At 47.4% G+C, this 21042-nt stretch overlaps 2 protein-coding genes across 3 annotated transcripts in view; both read left to right on the forward strand.

Moving 5' to 3' along the window:
- Positions 1-701: 701 nt before the first annotated feature.
- acin1a (apoptotic chromatin condensation inducer 1a) lies at positions 702-14718 on the forward strand. Its single transcript, XM_088396357.1, has 18 exons — positions 702-870; positions 2776-2841; positions 3347-3458; positions 3538-3593; positions 6073-8817; positions 8981-9109; positions 9246-9325; positions 10669-10726; positions 10958-10997; positions 11105-11247; positions 11317-11460; positions 11542-11725; positions 12095-12240; positions 12476-12583; positions 12659-12766; positions 12857-13163; positions 13258-13358; positions 13434-14718. The coding sequence occupies exons 1-18, from the start codon at positions 733-735 to the stop codon at positions 13767-13769; spliced, it is 5001 nt and encodes a 1666-aa protein (XP_088252483.1). The 5' UTR covers positions 702-732; the 3' UTR covers positions 13770-14718.
- A 597-nt stretch (positions 14719-15315) lies between these two features.
- The window catches only part of trim110 (tripartite motif containing 110), a 31628-nt gene continuing 25901 nt past the window's right edge, over positions 15316-21042 (forward strand). The window contains exon 1 of one of the 2 annotated variants that reach the window (XM_088395737.1): positions 15316-15439. The gene's annotated coding sequence lies outside the window, so the exon portion shown is untranslated. Of the gene's footprint in view, positions 15440-15598; positions 15740-21042 lie in introns of those variants that run through there. The other variant, XM_088395736.1, reaches the window with a different exon arrangement.

The following is a 21042-nucleotide window of genomic DNA, read 5'->3' on the forward strand; positions in this document are numbered from 1 at the left end:
TAAATTAGTCATTTGAAAATACGTATATAAATGGGGGGAAAAAGATGTCTAAAATATTTGATTAAATATTTAATTAAAACACATCATCTCATACACCGGGGCTTGCAAAAGTAGATATACAGTTATAAAAAAAGAGAAAACACGGACAATACTTGTTAAAAAAGTAAATTGTGAAAAAAGACATTAATTAAGCCTGTATTATGAACACCCATTTCTCTTGCTCCCTCCATTCATCCATGCATGCATGCATCACCCATCCATGCATGCATGCATGCATGCATGCACACATCCATCCAATGATGCAGGCCTACAGTAACTGTATTTCCCCAATTTAGGAGGGAGAACAAACACCAAACTTTTGACATAATATTTTATGCGTTCTGCAGTGTTTCCATAAGTGAGGGCAATTCAAATGGACATGATAGTTGCAAACAGACTGCCTTGTACAGTTCGGCGCAAAGCGCACCAGTCGATTATCAGAAGTATCAAAACTGCGCATAAATCACGCAAATAAAGTCATTCACTTCATATCAAACCATTCTACCATCCAAATGTAAAACCAAAATAGATTTACGTTTAAATAATATGTTATGAAGAAAATGGTGAAAAAAAACCCTAAAAGTATTACGTTTATTTTTTTGAATATGGCTGGAGGAAGTCGTCAGCAATGACGTCGTCTGTAGGAGGGCGTTGCTCGACGCTCTCGCTGGAATCGGTCCAGAGGAACGGAAAATGGCGGACCTCGAAGACGTAACCCTGGACGGGAGACCGCTCCACTCTCTTCGTGTAGCAGACTTAAAAGCTGCTCTTGAGGAAAGGGGATTGCCAAAAAGCGGACAAAAGAATGCTCTTGTCAAAAGACTCAAAGGGGTGAGTTCCTCTAGCAGTTGTGCGGCCACCATTGCAGCGAGTTGGGGATAACGATGAGACGGGCTGATGCTTTCTCGAGGGCCGACATCCGAGTATCGTTACTGTTGAACAGCGGAGTCGCTAGAGTTTCATAATTTCCAGTCGATTACATTTTTACTCATTTTTTACTGTGTTTATTTTAACTGCGTTCCGTGTTGGTGAACATACCGATCACACAAAGAGTTAAGTAAACTTGAGTGCACGTCTCGAAATGTGATGTTTCCCTGTTAGCTCATTGGCAATTGTGGCTAGCGCCGTGAGTTTAGCAGTGGCCTCGGTGGATTTCTACTGTTTACACTCTCTGTCTGAAACACCCGAGAGTCTGGTTAATTGTTAACAACTACCTCATTTTAGTGGATTAACACATATTCAACGCCTAAATAAAGACTGTTTAGTTATGATCGAAGTAATCTTTTTTAATTATTACTTCTCGCAATGTGCTGACGACTTAGGGTCTGTGAATTCTGCAAATGTGTTTGAGGCCTTTGAGCTGCCGTAGGTCATTGACGAGCTGGATTGTTTACTTTTCTATCGGCCATCAACCAAATGTTATCATTGACACAATAGTGTTGTTGGTTTTTTTTGTTTTTTTTTAAAATCGTAATTGCTCCTAAAAATCATCAATTGTGTTTCTATTTGGCGTTTACATTCCTCTCCTCTGTAGATTATGTTTTTCATTCTCATAAGTATATTTCAAGAGTTTAACAATGCAATAACATCAAGTGTGCCGTTGATGGTAAAACCAACATAGTATACATGATCTGATTTTCATTCTATAATCTCTTAGTGGTGCCAGATGTTGATATTCTGTGGCACATGTTGCAAGTATATATATGTAGCTATTTATGTATTTTAGACTTTTCGGTTAGTTCCTTTTGGTCGGGAGTTGTCACAGCGAGTTACTCGCATGATGTGGTGCCCTTCCCATGACAGTGGCTGGGAAAGAGCAACTATCATGAAAGGTATTGCTTAGGGACCCAATTGGATCACCCTGACCCAGATTTGACCCCCAGTTGCTCCTTTCAATGTTCCCTTGATTATCGTTCCCAAAAATGCCTGCAATTAGTTCAATCGGCCAAAAAAAGGTTGACTTTTTTATTGGTATTATTTTCAAAATTGAAAATATTTATTATTTTGTTTTGGGAAGGATTTACACCTTCAGTGTTATACCATTATGAGCCCCCTCAGACCGCCAAACAGTTCCCTTGCTTCTAAATACTTTTAACACATAATACATTTAACTTTTAAAATGCAAAATGAAGAATAAATAGCGAGCTGTGAGGGGAGCTCGCTCTGCCCTCCAGCTGCAGACGAGTACGACGTAACGTCGCATTCAAGTTTTTTATTTTTTAGACCCCAAATTCCTAACATCCTTTTATTTTGTATTCAAATTTGAATATTTGTTTTGAATTAACTTAATTTAGTTTTTCACCCGATCACGTCTTCAGTCGGCGCCGCCATATACGTGAAGTACGCAACCGAGATTATAATGGCAATAGGGAAGAGTAGACAAGAGGACACAATGCGTCTGCTTGTGTGTGAGCGTTTTGGATTTTGCAAAAAAAAAAAGAAAAGAAAGGAGCTCTTGACAAGACAGTTGCCGTGTATAACCTTTTTAAATGCCCAGTGAAATATAACGGCAACCCAACAGTTTGTCGACGCATCTCAAAACTTGTGGTCTCATCTGCGGGAGGGCCCACACATTGAGCGGCAGTAGTTAATTACTTGCTACATTGTCGCAACAGTTTTTGCTCTGACAGAATATCCAAGTAGTTCCTGATAGCTGATAATATTGGTTGGGAGCTTTGTCTTTGTTGCCCTTACTGTGCAATAAGCAACCATACTATATTTTTCCTTCGATGACAGGCTCTTATGGTGGAAAACCTGCAGAAGACCTTCACTCCTTACGATGGACTGCAGCCAAACTCTCAGGCAAGTGTTTCAAAGCTTCATCGTGTTGCAGTTTTGAAACTGCTAGCATAGCATTATTTGAATGTTGCCTCTTTTCAGTCTATCTCTGAGTGTAAGAATGTGAATGTAAACAAACCGCTATGAACTAACCATGGCTGTTACATTGCTAGTAAAGCTAAACATGTAATTGTAATTGGGGCTGTCACTAACAAATCTTTTTAGAATCGATTATTCCATCGATATGCCATTGATTACTTCAGATAATTACTGTTGCAACACATTCTCCGTGCAGTGTTAACTTTTCATTAAAGAGGGTGCTAATAGACTATGAAAAGGTGGGGGGGAGTTTTCTTCCATACATTCTTTAAATTATAATCTTCTGTCAGGTCATACAGTGTTAACATATACTTCATAACAGTGCACTCCACCTTTAACAAGTGTAATTCTTGTCACCATCTTCAAAAGGTATACAGGTACGATTGCCCAATGACTTGCAACTTACTTTCATGAACCTTTCTGCATTTAGATTAGCGAGGAAATGAGCCAGAATAGCCTCATTCAGCAGTATCTGGCGAAACAACAAGAGCTCTTGCGCCAACTTCGGGAGAGAGAGGCCCTTCAAGCCAATGATACTAACGGTAAGTGGAATAACAATTTGTTCCGGGCACGTATGTTAATGATGATGCCACTTTGAATTCATTTACTTTTTGCAAACAGAACAAGAGGAACGCAGAGACGTGAATAACAGCATTGCATGTCCTTCGCAAACCCAGGTCAGACCTTTCCCCTATCATATGGACTGTATCCATGCAGCACTTCCAAGTTGAATGTCTTAAGGCCTCTTGACACTCGTGCGGGCACGTTGTTTTGAAAATGTGTTGCGGTTTTATTCGAAGTCAGCGGATGTCGCAACAGCCAATAGAGGAATTTCCTCTGCGCGCATTGGCCAATTTCGGAAGCCATTTTACTTGAGTTCTGGAGCAAGTAAAGTGACAATAATTGAGATTGTTTCTGCTAGAACAATGAGATAACTCAATGACTACTGTTATAATGATGACTTTTCCCGAAAATCAACCCCGCTGCTCAAAAAGTGGATGCCTATGGAAACCTGGCCATGAATTATGACTCATAAATATTTGTATGTTTTCAAATACAATAAAACGGCAGCATGGGAATAATATACTTGCAGGCATAGGAAATGGGGGCACATACAACATATTGTAAAGATTTTCGGGGCGATTGACTTCTCCTTTAAAAATATATTTATAAAAATAAAAAAAACAACTTCGAGTCTTCGCCCCTGACCCAGCCGTAATCCTTCTGTTCTGTTGTACAAGATAAGAATAAGCAAGGCAAAGCAGCAAGCATACTGAACAGTAACATTGTGAATAAGTACTCATTAGAGAACGCATGATAACATATATATACAATTTTTCTAACAATTCCCCCCTGTTTATCATAAGTTCTCGGGGACTAACTTATCACCCATATGGCCACTTCAAAAGATTTTCAGCCAAGGGATCACATTTCGCAAGAACTAACTTACACTTGGGAGGAAATTGAGTCTTAATCGTCAAAGCCAGAGTCACGAAACAAATCGGACAGGTTTACCACAATGGATTCGCTGACAGAGTCGTCACTAGAGAAAGAACTCCCGTCGATCGAAAGGTCATCCCTTTGGAGCAACGGAAAAGTCTCAGCTGGTGGAGAGATAGCAGTTGTAATTAGCTTATTAATTAAGGATCGGAGACAAGGAATGCAGCAACATCCACACAGGGTCAAAATGGCAGAGAAAACGGCAATGGAGACCAGGACCGAGGAAACCAGGGTGCAGTACTTTCCGAACACGTTCAACCAGTCGGTCCAAACCTCCGTGTTCACCCCACTGTGTTCCTTCATCCTCCCATTCAAGGTCCTCAGACCCTCAAGGGCATGGGACAGGCTTCCGTCGGCTGCAGTATTATTTGGAATAAATGTGCAACATTGCTCACCAAACATGGCGCAGACACCGCCCTCTTTTGAGAGTAGCATTTCAAGGGCCATTCGATTCTGGAAAGCCATGAGGGAAGTAGCGGCCAGTTGGGAGTGGACCGCCTTGAAACCCGCCTCGGTCCAGTTTCCAAGCCTCTGCACGTTGTAGCGGATGTAGTTAATCCTGTCAACATTTTTGTTAAGAGTACACCACCAACACAGGGCGGATTCAAAACCAGCTGCTATCTGATTCACCAGTTTATACTCATCCGGTACTCCTCTAGGAACACCAATGGCGTCTATGTAAGTTGGATTAGCTGCGCCCTGCCATTCGGCGTTTTGCTTCGTTTTCGGCCAGTATTCGGGCACTACGGACTTAGCAAAAGATGTTAGATCATAAGAGGACATTGGTATCAAATGAACAGGAAACAATAGGGTTACCAAAGCGCAAATTCCAGAGCTGTTTAAAGGCAACCTATCATAAAGTTTGTTACTATTACACCAAAACCAAATATCACTACGAGCAATGGGCAAAAAAGGGGCAGTGACATTGGTCATGGACTCACACCATGGAGTAGGTAGGGCGCCGAGCTTCTCACCAGTACCAGGTAATCTAATGCATGTAAAATTACCCTTAGCTACATCGGACGAAAAAAGGGGTTTATATTTTGTCATAGAGGCAACAGGGTAAACCTTATCCCATTTAAAACAATCATGAGTGGGTGAAATGGATGAGTTTAACATTAAAACAACAGCACACTTAGGAACTATATTTGCAGGTATGATTTTCAAAAGAGGTCTTGGACCCATGCATGCAATGCAACTGGTGTTAGCCATCTTTGTGGCTTGCTCAGCCATAAGAAGCCAGTTGTTGGTTTGACCGCTTATTCCTGTGGAGGCTACAAAATAGCTGTCTATATCAGTGAGGAGCATACTTGTGATTTTTGCTCCTGCTGACAGGGTGTAATTATTTGTAACGGGACAGTCTGCGATCTACATTGTTTTGTTAATGCAAATAGCAATAGGAAAGTGAGGCCATGAATTATGACTCATAAATATTTGTATGTTTTCAAATACAATAAAACGGCAGCATGGGAATAATATACTTGCAGGCATAGGAAATGGGGGCACATACAACATATTGTAAAGATTTTCGGGGCGATTGACTTCTCCTTTAAAAATATATTTATAAAAATAAAAAAAACAACTTCGAGTCAAATACTGCTACAAAATTCAAGCGATGCCACTGCAAACCTTTTTGGTCCTACAATTTCTCCTCAGGATGTGACCCCAGCCTCGGCTGACCAGCACAAGCCACCCGAGCCATCTGATGGAGGGATCCGCTTTTCTGCAGTAACTGAGGGAGAGGCTAATAACAACCAGGAAGCTCACATGTCTGCTCCTCCTGCTTCTGTGTCCATTACCATGCACGTTCCCGGCAATGAGCATCAACCGGAGAAAAGTTCTGCGGCTAGCGACTTCCCAGCCGACAGTGACGATGATGATAGTGAGGACGGCGAGGAGGATGGGGATGACGACGATGACTGGGGCAGTAACGTTCGCAGGAGAACACCGAAACAACTAGCCAGAGGGCCCTCAACTCGGGAGAGGTGTGGAGCATCTCGCCAACCCCAGCAGCCGCAGCACATCCCTTCCCTTTTATCTCCTCAACTCCGCCAGCCAACGCCTCCTCCGTCCCCACCTCCAGAGTTATCATTCTCTTTGCCTGACACCCCAAAACAGAGCCCTCCTGGTCTCGATGTAGCCCCAGCAAGGCACTCACCCAGTAACTCCAGCTCCGGTTCCTCGAGCAGTGGTAGTCGCAGTAGCAGCCCGGAGCCACAAAGGAGTGGACATGTGGAGCGTAAACCCGGCCCATTAAGTCTTCTGGCACGTAAAATGGAGTCCGAAGGCGCTTTCTCCGGGGCTTTTTGGCCTGGTGGCAATGGAGAAGGGAGTAGGAAAGACAACAATCCATCAATAGCCACATCTTTTTGTGGCACAGAACACATTGAGGGTCTCTCATTGGCGACCACCGCAGGTCACGTGCCAGTTTCCATGAGAACAGGCATAAACCAGGGCGTCATCGGAACACATTCGGCTCAAAGTCATATTCCTGTGAGTGTGCTTAAGACTTCCACCGTGGAAGGGAGGGAATCTGAGCTGGAGTCAGAAAAGGTCCTTGAGCTGCACAGACAAGAAAGGCTAAGAAGCCTCGAGCAAGAGCGAGCTTTGGAGGAAGAGCGCAAACGAGCACTTCAGTGGGAACAGAAGGAAATGGAGAGATTTGAGCGGCAGCAGGTCTTGGAAAGACAAGAGCGAGAAGCTCTGCAGTCAGAAAAGAAACTTGCTTCAGAAAGAGAGAGGCTGGAAAGGGAACAATCTTTGGCTTGGAAGCAGGAAGAGCGAGAGCAAACCTTGGCAAGAGAGCAAGCCATGGCGCTGGAGAGGCAAAGGGAGATGGAAAAGCAAAGGGCCTTAGAGCAAGAACGTCTCCAGCGAGAACGAGAGGAGATGGAAAAGAAAGCCAGAGAAATGGAGTTAGAAAGAGTCCAGGCTTTGGAACGGGAACGAGAGCAAAGAGAAAAGGCTCTTGAGAAAGAAATGTTAGAAAGGGCGAGAGCTTTGGAGGCAGAGAGAAAAGAAAAAGAAAGGGCATTGGAGCAGGAACGGTTAGAAAGGGAAAAATTAGAGCAACAGCGACTCGAGAAGGAGCGAGAAGCATTGGATAAACAACAGCGTGAACAAGAAGCAATGGAGAAGGAGCAAAGGGAGAGAGAGGATGCCTTGAGGAAGCAGAAAGAACGCGCTTTAGAGCAGGAACGTCTTCACAGAATGCAAGTGGAGAAAGAACGACTGGAGCAAGAGCGCCTGCAGCAAGAGCGCCTGGAACGAGAACGTCTGGAGCGAGAGCGCCTGGAGCGAGAGCGCCTAGAAAGAGAGCGCCTTGAACGAGAGCGCCTGGAACAAGAACATCTGGAGCGAGAGCGCTTGCAAAGAGAGCGCCTGGAGCGAGAGCGTCTAGAAAGAGAGCGCCTGGAACGAGAGCGCCTGGAGCAAGAACGACTGGAGCAAGAGCGCCTGGAAAGAGAGCGGCTGGAGCATCTGGAGAAAACACGTGTCGAGCAAGAGCGACTAGAAAAAGAGCGTCTGGCGAGAGCATGCGCAAAGCAAGAGCCACTAGCGCCGGGCAATAGAACAGAGACGCAAGAGCCATTCAATCTTGATAGGAAGGATCAAGAGAGGGAGGCTCTTGAAAACCGGGTTGAGGACAAAATAGCAGTGGCTAGGGCGAGTGGACAGGAAATGTTAGAGAAGAAAACAGCCAAGGAGTTGGACATTGAACTCCCACTCTCTCTTACCTCTCCCGCTCCTCCCCTTTTCACAGGACTAGATAGAAAAACAGTGGCAGGAGTCCAGGAAGATGCCAAAGCTCCAATGGCTCCGAGTGAATCCCAAGCAGCGGAATCAAGGTCACCATTGGCATCTCCGCAGTCATCACTGAAGAAATTCCGCTTCTTAAGAGACCCTCCCGTTCAGGCCCAGTCCACCACCTCCATGGTCATCAAACGGCATCGCACCTTCTCCGATACGCCCCAGACTCAGGTGTCACTTCTCTCCTCCTCCCCTGCCGGTTTCGGAGAGCAGCGGGAGAGCCAAACCTCTGCTCAGCAGGAAGTTAGCACGAAAACACAGGGTCTGCTGGGGTGCCGTTCTGAGGAAGAGTCTGCTTTTCACAACAAAACAAGTTCCAAAGAAGGTTTAGCAGCTGAAGCATCGCAGGAGAATGCAAAAGATGGTTCCGTGAGGCAGGATGAGCTGGCCAAGGAAAGCACCAAGACGTTGAAAGATGTGACTCAAGACAAAGTTGCTGCAAGCCCAGCAAACGCTGTACAAAGAAGAGAAAAACGTTCGTCCTCCAATGATTCGGCTTCCTCTGAATCTGATTCCGGCTCCTCGTCATCCCGCTCGTCTTCCTCATCCTCCTCTTCTCATGATAAAATCTCCACTTCAAAGAATAGAAGGGTAGGAAATCGAAATGGAAGCATTTTTTTTTCTCGTATTTACAGCCACTTTGCAGCATGCGCTACCTTGGGCTAATAAATGAATTCCAGTTCTATAAACTACAGACATGACACAGAATGTACATTAACAGGTAGGAAATCATTTCTCTGCTACTTGCTTTTAGGAAGGAAAGCGTGACAGTACTTCACCCCAGTGTCAAGTGACTGCTGTGGCTGAAGATGACAGCATAAAAGAAACCCAAAAGTCTGTCGAGAAGACAAGCACAGCAGATGATGACGCTAGTCAGGCCAAGGTTAGTGGCTCCATTTCTAAAATGTATCAATATTATCTTTGTATGACATTCTTTCTCCTCCAATCAATGGTTTCTAATGGCTGGTTATTTCCTTTCACTCATATATTAAACATTGTGGTGCCACATAATATCCTAGAAACCATTCCTTGAAACAACAGCCGGAGATGGGATGAAAAGCAAAGACGGTGAAGGATTGGAGCGAAAGGATGAATCAAGGTGTGGTTTTATGTCTTGGTATAGTGGGCTCATCTGTCTGTCTGTCCGTAAAATCTCATCAAGTTGGGATGTTGTGTAAAACAAAATAATACAGTGAAGCTTAACAAGGTGGCATCCAGGTATGTTGTGGAGTACATGCTGCAGTTATTGACACTTAAGTTGAACTCACCATAATAGTATTGTTATCTTTATTGATGCACTTTATAAGCATAATTAAATATCTGCAAATTTTGGGGTTAGCTTTCAATTTCATTCAATAAATAGATTTCTCCTAAATTAACAGAACATTTTCTGTTCTGTTGAGGAGTGCATGAGCATTTAAGATGCATTTGCACGAAACGCTAACGCGAAAAAAAGGTTTGTTTCCCTAGCGACCAGTCACTTGTTACTAATTGTTTAATGTTTTATTTATTTATTTTTATTTAGTATTAGTATTTTACAAAGTCACATTTGTAACACTGGCTTTGTGTGAAGACAGATTGCGTTATCGAGAAATGTTGTTCCCTGCAGAAGTATTTCCTATCAGGCAATAGTCGTGGCTGCCTTGGAGCCAACACGTGGGTCCTGATTCCTGATCTTTGCGACATAACTATGGCACCTTCGATGCTTTTTTTTGCAAGCGGTCTAAGATTTGGGGAAAAAATGAAGTTAAAATTCGATAAGACAAATGGCGGGCGAGGCCGTCGTCGCTGATATGCTACCGCTGGCCGCCGAGGTAGCCATAAACGCTTTCGGAGAAGAATAACCTGTGGTGGGAGGAAGGTATGACGGGGAGAGGGAGCTCAGCTCGCTGCGGCACTCCGCCGCCGCTCTTCTATTTTTTGACGACGCACTTGCTCGTGCGTTCGTTGCCAAGTTGGATTAATAGTTACTACTGTGCTCCCTTGAGGTGGCACCAGCAGAGGGGGGCATTTTGCTCACTGCGTCACCGTTCCGGAACGTTTCTCTTGGGCCGGAGGCGGACTGCGGATGTATTACTATGCTTCTCATTTTCACGATTGCACGTAGTATTTTCAGCGGTTTTAGGGAACGTTTCGTCGCCTGCTTTTAGTTTACGTGTCAGTTGTAGCAACTGGAGGAATTCCATATTATTTGCCGTAGTGTTAAATCAGGGTAAAGCACGAGGTTGAAAGATCATACCCCTTGTTTGCATGGTGAACCTGTTGATTACAATAAAAACATTTACAGTAATCAAATTATATGTAAGTAACTATTTTTTTGTATCAAGATTTGTTATTACTCCCCACTTAAGTTTAAAATAATCATTTGTTATTTTAATTCATGACTAACGTGCAAAAATGTATTTTCTCCTTTTCTTCTAATGCGAATGAAATGGAACAAAGCCACGGGATTGAGTCTGCTATGGCAGAGTCAGAGAAACTTGTGGAGGCCAGTGAGGATGTAAGAATTGTTCATCTTTTTATATATATATATATATATATATATATATATATATACACACACACACACACACACACACACACACGTATTGTCTAATGCTACCCAGATTTTATTTAGTGTTTGAGATACAGCACTATGGGATCTATCAAACATACCTTTGTGTACATTGTGTATCACGTTCATCTTTCCCCCATTACGTTGGGTTACATTTCCCCCCCCCTTGTCTTTCAGGCATACAAGACCTTCTCACCTCGGAAGATCTCTCTTAGCAGTACGTATATCGTCTGTTTATCTCTGTTCAATGCGTTCATTTATTTTATTACACAGATTTCAAGGATTCAATCTTCTTACGCTGTTTGTTGCTGCAATGAATGACAGGCAATAAGTCCTCTCCAGGTATAGGCAGTACAGATGGCGATCAGGAATCTGGGATTGCAGGTGGTCGCAAGAGGAGGTGGGGTTCCTGCACTGCGGTCACTGCCAAGAAACCTTCCATCAGCATCACCACAGATTCACTCAAGGTATGAACAACACACTGTGACTAACTTCTTCCGTGGCTGAAAAATACTTAAAAGATCTTTTGTTCCCAGTCTCTGATCCCTGACGTCCGTCCGGGTTCAGTCCAAGATGCTGTTGTGGACCTGCATCCTGAGGAAGTTGTGCTGTCTGACACTGAGGAAGAAAGTCAAGAGACTTCGGAGCAGGACCTTCAGATCCGACGCACTGTCACCCAAGTACGGTATACAGCTCGTTGAATGTGTGCCTTTTGCCACTTACCCGATTGACGCCGAGCTGACCTCATTTCTGGATCGAAGGAGGTGCCTTCAAAGAGTCAAGAGAATGGACAGAAACAAACCAAGAGGAGGAGATGTGAGCATGTAGAGGAAAATGATATTCAGGGAGACCACAATAGGACCCAATCTCATGAAGACAAACCTGAGGAAGACATGGAAACCCAGTCACCAGTCCAACCCACCCAAGATGGAGAAATCAGCACTGGTAATATATATTCGTCTTGTTCTTTCTTTAATTCATTCCAGATATGTCAAGATCCACCTGAACCAAAACAAATAGAAACAACACACGCCTATTGATACACTTCCTACATATGTCCTTTTTAATATGCATGAAAAGGGATACGAAGAAGTATGATTACTTTTTGTACATTTTCTCTATAAATGAAGGGTAGTGCTCCAGTGAAGCAGATGTACTTAGGGGTGGTAGATGAGAAAATCACTACAATTGGATTGTTGATGAAGAAATATTGTGCCATATGCACAAGAGTGCCTGTGTCTGTTGATTTAGCAAGTTGTATGATGGTGATGGATTTCAACCACTCGCCTGACTCTTTTCCCATCTCTCTACCAGTGGTCGAAAACAGCACCCTCATTCGTCGCTCCATCAGTCAGCAAAAATTGGGCGTTTCCATCACCATTGATGACCCCGTACGCACCACACAACAACCATCCCCTCCACGTGGCAAAGTTTCCAGCATTGTTCACGTCAGCAACCTGGTGAGAAAACAAATAGGTTGGATCACTCACCACAATTGTGTGTGTCTCGTTTCACCATTTCAGGAAAAAACTCTTGACTTTTTTGTAATTCTTAATTGAGACAATAGATTCTCTTATTGGACCTGGTGTACTGTGCACTTGCTGAGTTTGAACAAATGTCTGTGAGCTCTGAATGTTTCAGTCTTGGTTGAATAGCAATGCATGAGTGAGTGTGTTATGCATTGATGCTGTTTAGGTGAGGCCATTCACTCTTGGGCAACTGAAGGAACTGCTGGGCCGAACTGGCACCTTGGTGGAGGACGGCTTCTGGATTGACAAAATCAAATCTCACTGCTACGTCACTGTGAGTTCATTTTAATTGTGCGGTTTTCATTGAACAACTGCAGTCTGGGTAAACTAGCCACCTCGCTTCCTCTAGTATTCAAGTTCGGAGGAGGCGATTGCAACACGAGAAGCTCTCCATGGAGTCAAGTGGCCTCAGAGTAACCCAAAAGTTCTTAACGTAGACTTCAGCCAGCAGGATGAGGTAATCCATCACGAGTTCCATTTGTTCTGTTTAAAAAAAAAAAAAAAAAAAAAAAAAGGTGTTTGCTTGACCATGCCTGCGCTTTTTTAGCTGGACTTCCACAAAGGCTTGGGCGCAGCGGAGAAACCGGGAACGGAGGAGCAGTGGCCGACTTCCAACCGTTTTCAAGCGGCCAGCCTGCCTCCCCTACTTCCCAAGCGAGACCAGTGGGCCGAACGCGAGCGGGAAATGGAGCGCAGGGAGAAGGCGCGCTCGGAGCGCGAGTGGGACCGCGACAAGGTCCGGGAGTTTGGAAAAGCTGCAAATGATGGAATGGGAGATCACCGGAGGTCACGCTCAAGGGAGAGACGGCGCAAGGAGAGGGGGAAGAGCAAGGAGAAGAAGACTGAAAAGAAAGGTACGGACGGGCACGAGACACCACCAGCACGCTGTACACACGCCAGCCAGATGCAAGCCAGACTGTTTGTACCGACCGGTGTTTGTTTTTGCAGAGAAAGCTGCCGAGGAACCCCCAGCAAAGCTTCTTGATGATCTTTTTCGGAAAACTAAAGCAACTCCTTGCATCTATTGGCTTCCACTTACAGATGAACAGGTACAAGCGCTTTGTCTCTGCTCACGGATGCACTTTTTATCTCAGCAGCGCTTCATTCATTCATCTCCTTTTCAGTTTGTCGAGAGGGAAGCCGCCAGAGCGGAGCGAATGAAGGAACGTGAACAACGACTGAAGCAGCAGCAGGAGGAGGAGGAGAAAAAAAGCAAAGAAGAGCGAAAGGAGAAAAGCAAAGGTGGTGCTCTTGCAACAGGAGAGCGGAGCGAGGGGGCGAAAGACAAAGACCGAGAGAGAGAACGAGACAGGGATAGGGACAGAGGTAGAGAAAGGGACAGGGAGAGGGACAGGGAGACTGACAAATACAGGGATGGCTACCGAAGGCCGGGGGCCAGCGGAGATGGGGGCAGCAGACGCTCCCGTAGCCGCAGCGACCCGCGAGACAGGCGGCGTTAATCAGCTGATGGAACTTTCTTAAGAACCCCGGGGGCCCCTCTTCCATTTGCCTTCCACTACATGTACTTTGTTTCCAACTGAGACCCAGCAAAGGACCAACCCACGTCGTCACCCTCCCTCCCTCTTAGTTCTCACCTCAAAGCACACGTGCACACACGCAGACGTGTCGATAGGGGACCAGAAAAGTTGCAGTGTTGTTGTATGAGTCACTCCTTGTCGAGGTTTGATGTAAATGACCTTCATTTCATGCATTTGCCAGCACTGTTTCTTAGATTTTTTTCCTCCACGCAGCATAGCAGTACGACCGCTGGGTCCTTTCGTTCCTTCTCCCTCATCTTCCCCTTCTGACCAAAAGTATTGGTGCCATCATTTGCTCTTTGACTCCACATTTAACAGGCTTGCACTTTGGATGGGGAGGACTTGTTGCTGCATGGAAACCAACAATCTTCTCAGCCGTCCTGCCTCGAGAGACAGAGGAAGAGCAAACTCGTCTCTGTGCAGCGATGCGCTGAAATGTGGCCAACGTGTGGCATTCTGTACAGACATCTTTAATCATACCTTTTTAACTGAGGCAGCTTTGGAGTATTTTGTTCTTAGGCGATGCAGTGTTCCTCTCTCCGGCTGTCTGGAAAAGAAAAAAATATATACATGGAGACTGGAGACGGCGCATTTTCTGTCGCACCAGATTTCTTTATTATTATCTCATCTATGTTCGTTCCCTTCTCTTGGCGTCCTCCGACGTGCTCACCAAGTTGGGCTTATACAGGCTGTCAAGGGGAGGTTGTACTGGTTTCAGTTTTCTCACCAATGATTTTAATATTGTTTTTATTTTAGCATTCTAGTACAAATGCTTTGTTTTATTTTTTATTTTAATTTTAATTTCTTCTTTGATTACGCCTATCAGTGGTGAATGTACAAATAAAAAAAATTGGTAAAAAGTTTGAAATAATGGCCTGCCTGTTTTTTCCTCCCCTCCTCCCAATCTGAGCTTGTGACACAGTGATCCCAAGAGTGACTAAAAGCTATTTTTAACCTCTACCCTGGTACTACTTACTACCAAAACGAGGTTCCACAGGTTACAATGCAACAAATTGAATTGCACAATGCTTATTTATGAACACGCTTAACTGTTCTTAGCACATATATTTACTATATATTTGTAACTCAACTAGTGGTTGCCAGATGATGACGTTTACAAACAATTTCACATACATTACTGCTGTAAACATTAAACCTTGAACTCAAATACGAATAGTAGCCCAATGCCTTTACAACAATTGTCCACAAGATGGCGTTAACCACATGTTCAATTGACTCAATATCGTGTGAGTGACGGTGAACAAATCTGCAGTCTACTGCCTCGTCAAAGATGGTATTCTTTTAAATCCATATATTTAATCTGATTGTTTCCTCCCTACTGTTTCGCTGTGTGTAAATGACGAGTTTGCCCCCTTTCCCCTTTCTTACTTCTTTGCTCAATTTCTCGCTCTTGACGTTCATCCGGCAGACCACAGCTGAGCTCCTGTGTAATTACAGCCCATTGGTCGCTGAGCATGACATTTTTCTACCCTGATGCAAGTCCACGCGTCTGGACTGGTGAATCCTTTGCCATCTTATCTGGCAGACAAACAACTGGGACAGTTCAGATGTCGAAGCAAATATGAAAGAAAGTAAGTAAGAGCGGCGATCAAGAGACAGAACGAGATCAAGACGGAAATTTCCTGGAGAAAGGAAGCTTTTATACACAAACCCTCATGATGGGGGACAAAAGAAAAGTTTTAAGTTAAAGGCAGTCGATTTGGGCGCTTAACCAAGAAAATAGAGCTGCTGTATCTACTGCAGAGGTTTCCTCCGGCCACTAGAGAACACTAAGCTATTGTTGATGACATCTTGGTGCGTATTTTGTTTCCGGGTCTTGTCTTCTCCAGAGTTTCACGTGGAGCTCATATGGCATTGCAAACTTTACCCCTGTAAGTGGTCCCATTTCATTTATTATTATTTGTGTGTTGCTAATGTCCCCTGGATATTAAGTTAACTATTTTTTTTCTGTCCTGACTGTTGTTTGTGTCTATGCACCAAACGGCAGCTCAGAGTACCCACCCTTCTTGGGGTCCCTGGAGGAAGTGCTGGAGAGCGCTCCTTCTGGGGACTCCATCGTTCTACTGGGTGACTTTTTCAAGATGGCGGCGCGTGCACACGCAGCGGCCACTCTCTCTCTGTCCCGTCAGTACGGTGATTTGTTCGTCTAATGAGTGTTTGTCCGACAGTCTTGTGTGTTCGTCTCGTCGTGCTTTATCGTGCTACAAGTACAGCAGGCAGGTTCTGCTTGACATCGGCAGAAGTGGGTTTTGCGGCGTTCTGGACTTTGAAGCGTCGACATTAAAGGCGCTCGGACTGCTACATCCTGAAACGTCGCCGACCTCACCCGCTATTCCTCCCCCGGTTGGGAGCCGTTGGAAACGGTGTGCGAGGAGGCGTCCGGGCCAGGCTGGCGGCCAACCTAGCGCGACCGGCGGTGCCCTCCATTCTTCTGGCGAATGTTCGATCGCTGGGCAACAAAATGGATTACGTTCGCCTGCTGAGGTCTACGAACCGGACGGTGTGGAACTGCTGTGTGCTCGTGTTCACCGAGACCTGGTTGAGTGACAACATTCCGGACTCTGCCGTGCATCTGGAGCGGCTAGCGTGCTATCGGGCGGACCGTGCCATTGTACGAGGGGGAAAGTCGCGAGGAGGTGGAATATGCGTCTACATCCGAGAAGAATGGTGCCGGGACTCTGTGGTGGTATGTAAGCACTGCTCGCCGCTTGTGGAGTTTGTGATCATTAAGTGCCGTCCTTTTTATCTGCCGAGGGAATTTACCGCGATTCTGCTAGTCGCGGTATACATCCCGCCTTCCAACATCGAAGGAGACAGGATCGCGGCGCTTGGTGAACTGTACCAGGCTGTCAGTGAACAGCAAACAGCGCACCCTGACGGTTTCACCATCTTCGCTGGAGACTTCAATCATGCCAACCTGAAGTCTGTTTTCCCGAGGCTTCACCAGCATGTTCCTTTTCCGACACGTGGAGACAGCTTCCTGGACCTAGTCTACTCGGCGCAAAAGGGAGCTTTCAAAGCCACCCCCCTCCCCCATCTGGGGCTTTCTGACCATCTCACCGTTTTGCTTTTGCCCGCATACAGACAATTGGTAAAGGCATCCAGGCCGGTTCGGAGGCGGGTTCGTGTGTGGCCTGAGGGTGCCTCCGATGCACTTCGTGACTGCTTCGACACCACTGACTGGGACTTGTTTAAGCAGGCAGCCACCTACAACGATTGGACGGACGTAGAGGAGTATACTGACTCTGTTACCTCTTACATCACGAAGTGCATCGATGATGTGACTTGCTCGAAATCCGTCGTCACTCGCGCGAACTGGAAGCCGTGGCTGACGGGGGCTGTCCTCAGACTGTTGAGGGCCAGGGACAAGGTTTTCAGAGCGGGGGATGAGGCTGGCTTGAGGACAGCGAGGGCCGACCTGTCCCGAGGCATCAAAGAAGCGAAGAAGGCGTTCTCGTGCAAGGTCTCCACCCACTTCAAGGACAGCAAGGACGCACGTAGCCTTTGGCGGGGCATTCAGACCATCACGGACTACAAGCCCGCGCCGAGGAGCTGTGAGGGCGACGTCCGTCTGCTGAACGATCTGAACCGCTTCTTTGCTCGCTTCGACGCCCAGAACAGCACTTGCCCGCTGAAGACCACTCCCCCCCCACACGAGCAGCCCCTGCGCCTCTCTGCCGACGGTGTGAGGAGGGCGCTTGCCGCTATTGACACCCGTAAGGCGGCGGGCCCTGACAACATCCCGGGTCGAGCGCTGAAGGACTGCGCTGGGGAGCTGTCGGGTGTCTTCATGGACATCTTTAACGTTTCCCTGCAGCAGGCCATCGTCCCCTCGTGTTTCAAGGCTGCCACCATCGTTCCTGTGCCGAAGAAACCTGCACCGTCCTGCTTCAATGACTACCGCCCTGTGGCACTGACGCCCATCATCATGAAGTGCTTTGAGCGGCTGGTCATGGAGCACATCAAGTCCGTTCTCCCCCCTACCATTGACCCTTTCCAGTTTGCGTACCGTGCCAAGCGGTCCTCTGAGGATGCCATCTGCTCTGCCCTCCACTCGGCCCTCACCCACCTGGAGAGAAAGGACTCATATGTGAGGTTGCTGTTTGTGGACTTCAGCTCTGCCTTCAACACCATTGTGCCGCAGCGACTCATCTCCAAAGTCGACGAGCTGGGCCTCAGTACCTCCCTCTGCAACTGGCTACTGGACTTCCTCTGTCAGAGGCCTCAGGTGGTGCGTGTTGGCGACAAAATCTCCGCCAGCATCACGCTGAGCACGGGGGCCCCCCAGGGCTGCGTGCTCAGTCCATTGCTCTTCACCCTGCTGACGCATGACTGCTCTGCGACCTACAGCGACAACGGCATAGTGAAGTTTGCTGACGACACGACTCTGGTGGGTCTCATCACGAAGGGCGACGAGACTCGGTACAGGTCGGAAGTCGACCTTCTGACCACGTGGTGCAGGGACAACAACCTCCTGCTGAACGTCAATAAGACCAAGAAAATCATTGTTGACTTCCGGAAGGGTCACACAACACACCTGCCGCTGATCATCGACGGTGCTGTGGTGGAGAGGGTGAGCTGCACCAAGTTCCTGGGGGTGCACATCAGTGAGGACCTCTCCTGGTCTGCAAACACCTCGTCACTGGCAAAGAAAGCTCAGCGCCGCCTGTACTTCCTGCGGAAGCTCAGGCGTGCATGTGCTCCTCAGGCGGTCCTGTCTACATTCTACCGTGGCACCATTGAGAGCGTCCTCACCAGTTGCATCGCTGTCTGGGGTGGTAACTGCACTGAACAGAACTTGAAGGCCCTGCAGCGCATAGTGAATACGGCTAGTAAGATTATTGGTGCTTCGCTCCCCTCCCTGAAGGACATTTACACCTCCCATCTCGCCCGCAAGGCAACCTCGATTGCCAGAGATGTGAGTCACCCGGCTCACTCTTTGTTTGACCTTCTGCCCTCTGGGAAGAGGTACAGGAGCCTGCGCTCCCGCACCACCAGACTCGCCAACAGCTTCTTTCTCGCTACCCCCTTCTGCGTAGCGTGCGGCACTGTTGCGCTATTTTCGGGAATGTCTGCTGTACGCGCACTTGCTCCTTTTTTTTCTGCTCCTCTTATTTATTTATTTATTGTTGTGTTATTTATTCATTATTTATTCAGCACGCTTTTGTTGTACTTGTTTACTTGTTTGTCTGTTGTGAGCCATGTCTTGTCACCGTGGGATAGGGGGGAACGAAATTTCGGTTTCTTTTTGTGTCTTTGGCATGTGGAGAAATTGACAATAAAGCTGACTTTGACTTTGACTTCAATGCTCACGTGGGCAATGACAGTGAGACCTGGAAGGGCGTGATTGGGAGGAACGGCCCCCCTTATCTGAACCCGAGCGGTGTTCTATTGTTGGACTTCTGTGCTTGACACGGATTTTCAATAATGAACACCATGTTCAAGCATAAGGGTGTCCATGTGTGCACTTGGCACCAGGACACCCTAGGCCGCAGTTCGATGATCGACTTTTGTAGTCGTGTCATCGGATTTGCGGCCGCATGTTTTGGACACTCGGGTGAAGAGAGGGGCGGAGCTGTCAACTGATCACCACCTGGTGGTGGGTTGGCTCCGAGGGAAGATGGTGGTGGGGGAAGATGCCGGTCCGACCTGGCAGACCCAAACGGTCTGTGAGGGTCTGCTGGGAAAGTCTGGCAGAATCTCCTGTCAGGAAGAGCTTCAACTCCCACCTCCGGCAGAGCTTTTCCCACGTCCCGGGGGAGGCGGGGGACATTGAGTCTGAGTGGACCATGTTCTGCGCCTCCATTGTTGAGGCGGCCGACCGGAGCTGTGGCCGTAAGGTCGTTGGTGCCTGTCGTGGCGGCAATGCCCGAACCCGCTGGTGGACACCGGCAGTAAGGGATGCCGTCAAGCTGAAGAAGGAGTCCTATCGGGCCGTTTTGGCCTGCGGGACTCCGGAGGAAGCTGACAGGTACCGGATGGCCAAGCGGAACGCGGCTTCGGCGGTTGCTGAGGCAAAAACCCGGGCGTGGGAGGAGTTTGGTGAGGCCATGGAGAATGACTTCCGGACGGCTTCGAGGAAATTCTGGTCGACCATCCGGCGTCTCAGGAGGGGGAAGCAGTGCAACGTCAACACTGTTTACAGTGGGGATGGCGTGCTGCTGACCTCGACTCGGGACGTCGTGAGTCGGTGCGGAGAATACTTCGAAGACCTCCTCAATTCTACCTACACGCCTTCCATTTAGGAAGCAGGGCCTGGAGACTCTGAGGCGGATTCTCCAATCTCTGGGGTCGAAGTCACTGAGGTAGTTAAAAAAACTCCTCGGTGGCAGGGCCCCGGGGGTGGATGAGATCCGCCCGGAGTTCTTAAAGGCTCTGGATGTTGTGGGGCTGTCATGGCTGACACGCCTCTACAACGTTGCGTGGACATCGGGGACAGTGCCTCTGGATTGGCAGACTGGGGTGCTGGTTCCCCTCTTTAAGAAGGGGGACCGGAGGGTGTGTTCCAATTACAGGGGAACACACTCCTCAGCCTCCCTGGTAAGGTCTATTCAGGGGTGCTGGAGAGGAGGGTCCGTCAGGAGGTCGAACCTCGGATTCAGGAGAAGCAGTGTGGCTTTCGTCCTGGCCGTGGAACAGTGGACCAGCTCTACACCCTCGGCAGGATCCTCAAGGGTGCATGGGAGTTCGCCCAACCAGTCCACATGTGTTTTGTGGACTTGGAGAAGGCGTTCGACCGTGTCCCTCGAGAGGTTCTGTGGAGGGTGCTTCGGGAGTACGGGGTGCTGAGCCAACTGATAAGGGCGGTTCGGTCCCTGTATCACCGATGCCAGAGTCTGGTCCGCATTTCCGGCAGTACGTCGGATTCGTTTCCAGTGAGGGTTGGACTCCGCCAAGGCTGCCCTTTGTCACCGATTCTGTTCATAATTTTTATGGACAGAATTTCTAGGCGCAGCCGAGGCGTTGACGGGGTCCGGTTTGGGGACCTCAGCATCGCGTCTCTGCTTTTTGCAGATGACGTGGTGCTGTTGGCTTCTTCAGGCCGTGATCTCCAGCTCTCGCTGGAACGGTTCACAGCCGAGTGTGAAGCGGTCGGGATGAGGGTCAGCACCTCCAAATCCGAGTCCATGGTCCTCGATCGGAAAAGGGTGGAATGCCCTCTCCGGATCGGGGA

The sequence above is a fragment of the Syngnathus floridae genome, chromosome 14, assembly GCF_059516105.1.
Source record: "Syngnathus floridae isolate MCC-2025c chromosome 14, RoL_Sflo_1.0, whole genome shotgun sequence".
Taxonomy (NCBI): Eukaryota; Metazoa; Chordata; class Actinopteri; order Syngnathiformes; family Syngnathidae; genus Syngnathus; species Syngnathus floridae.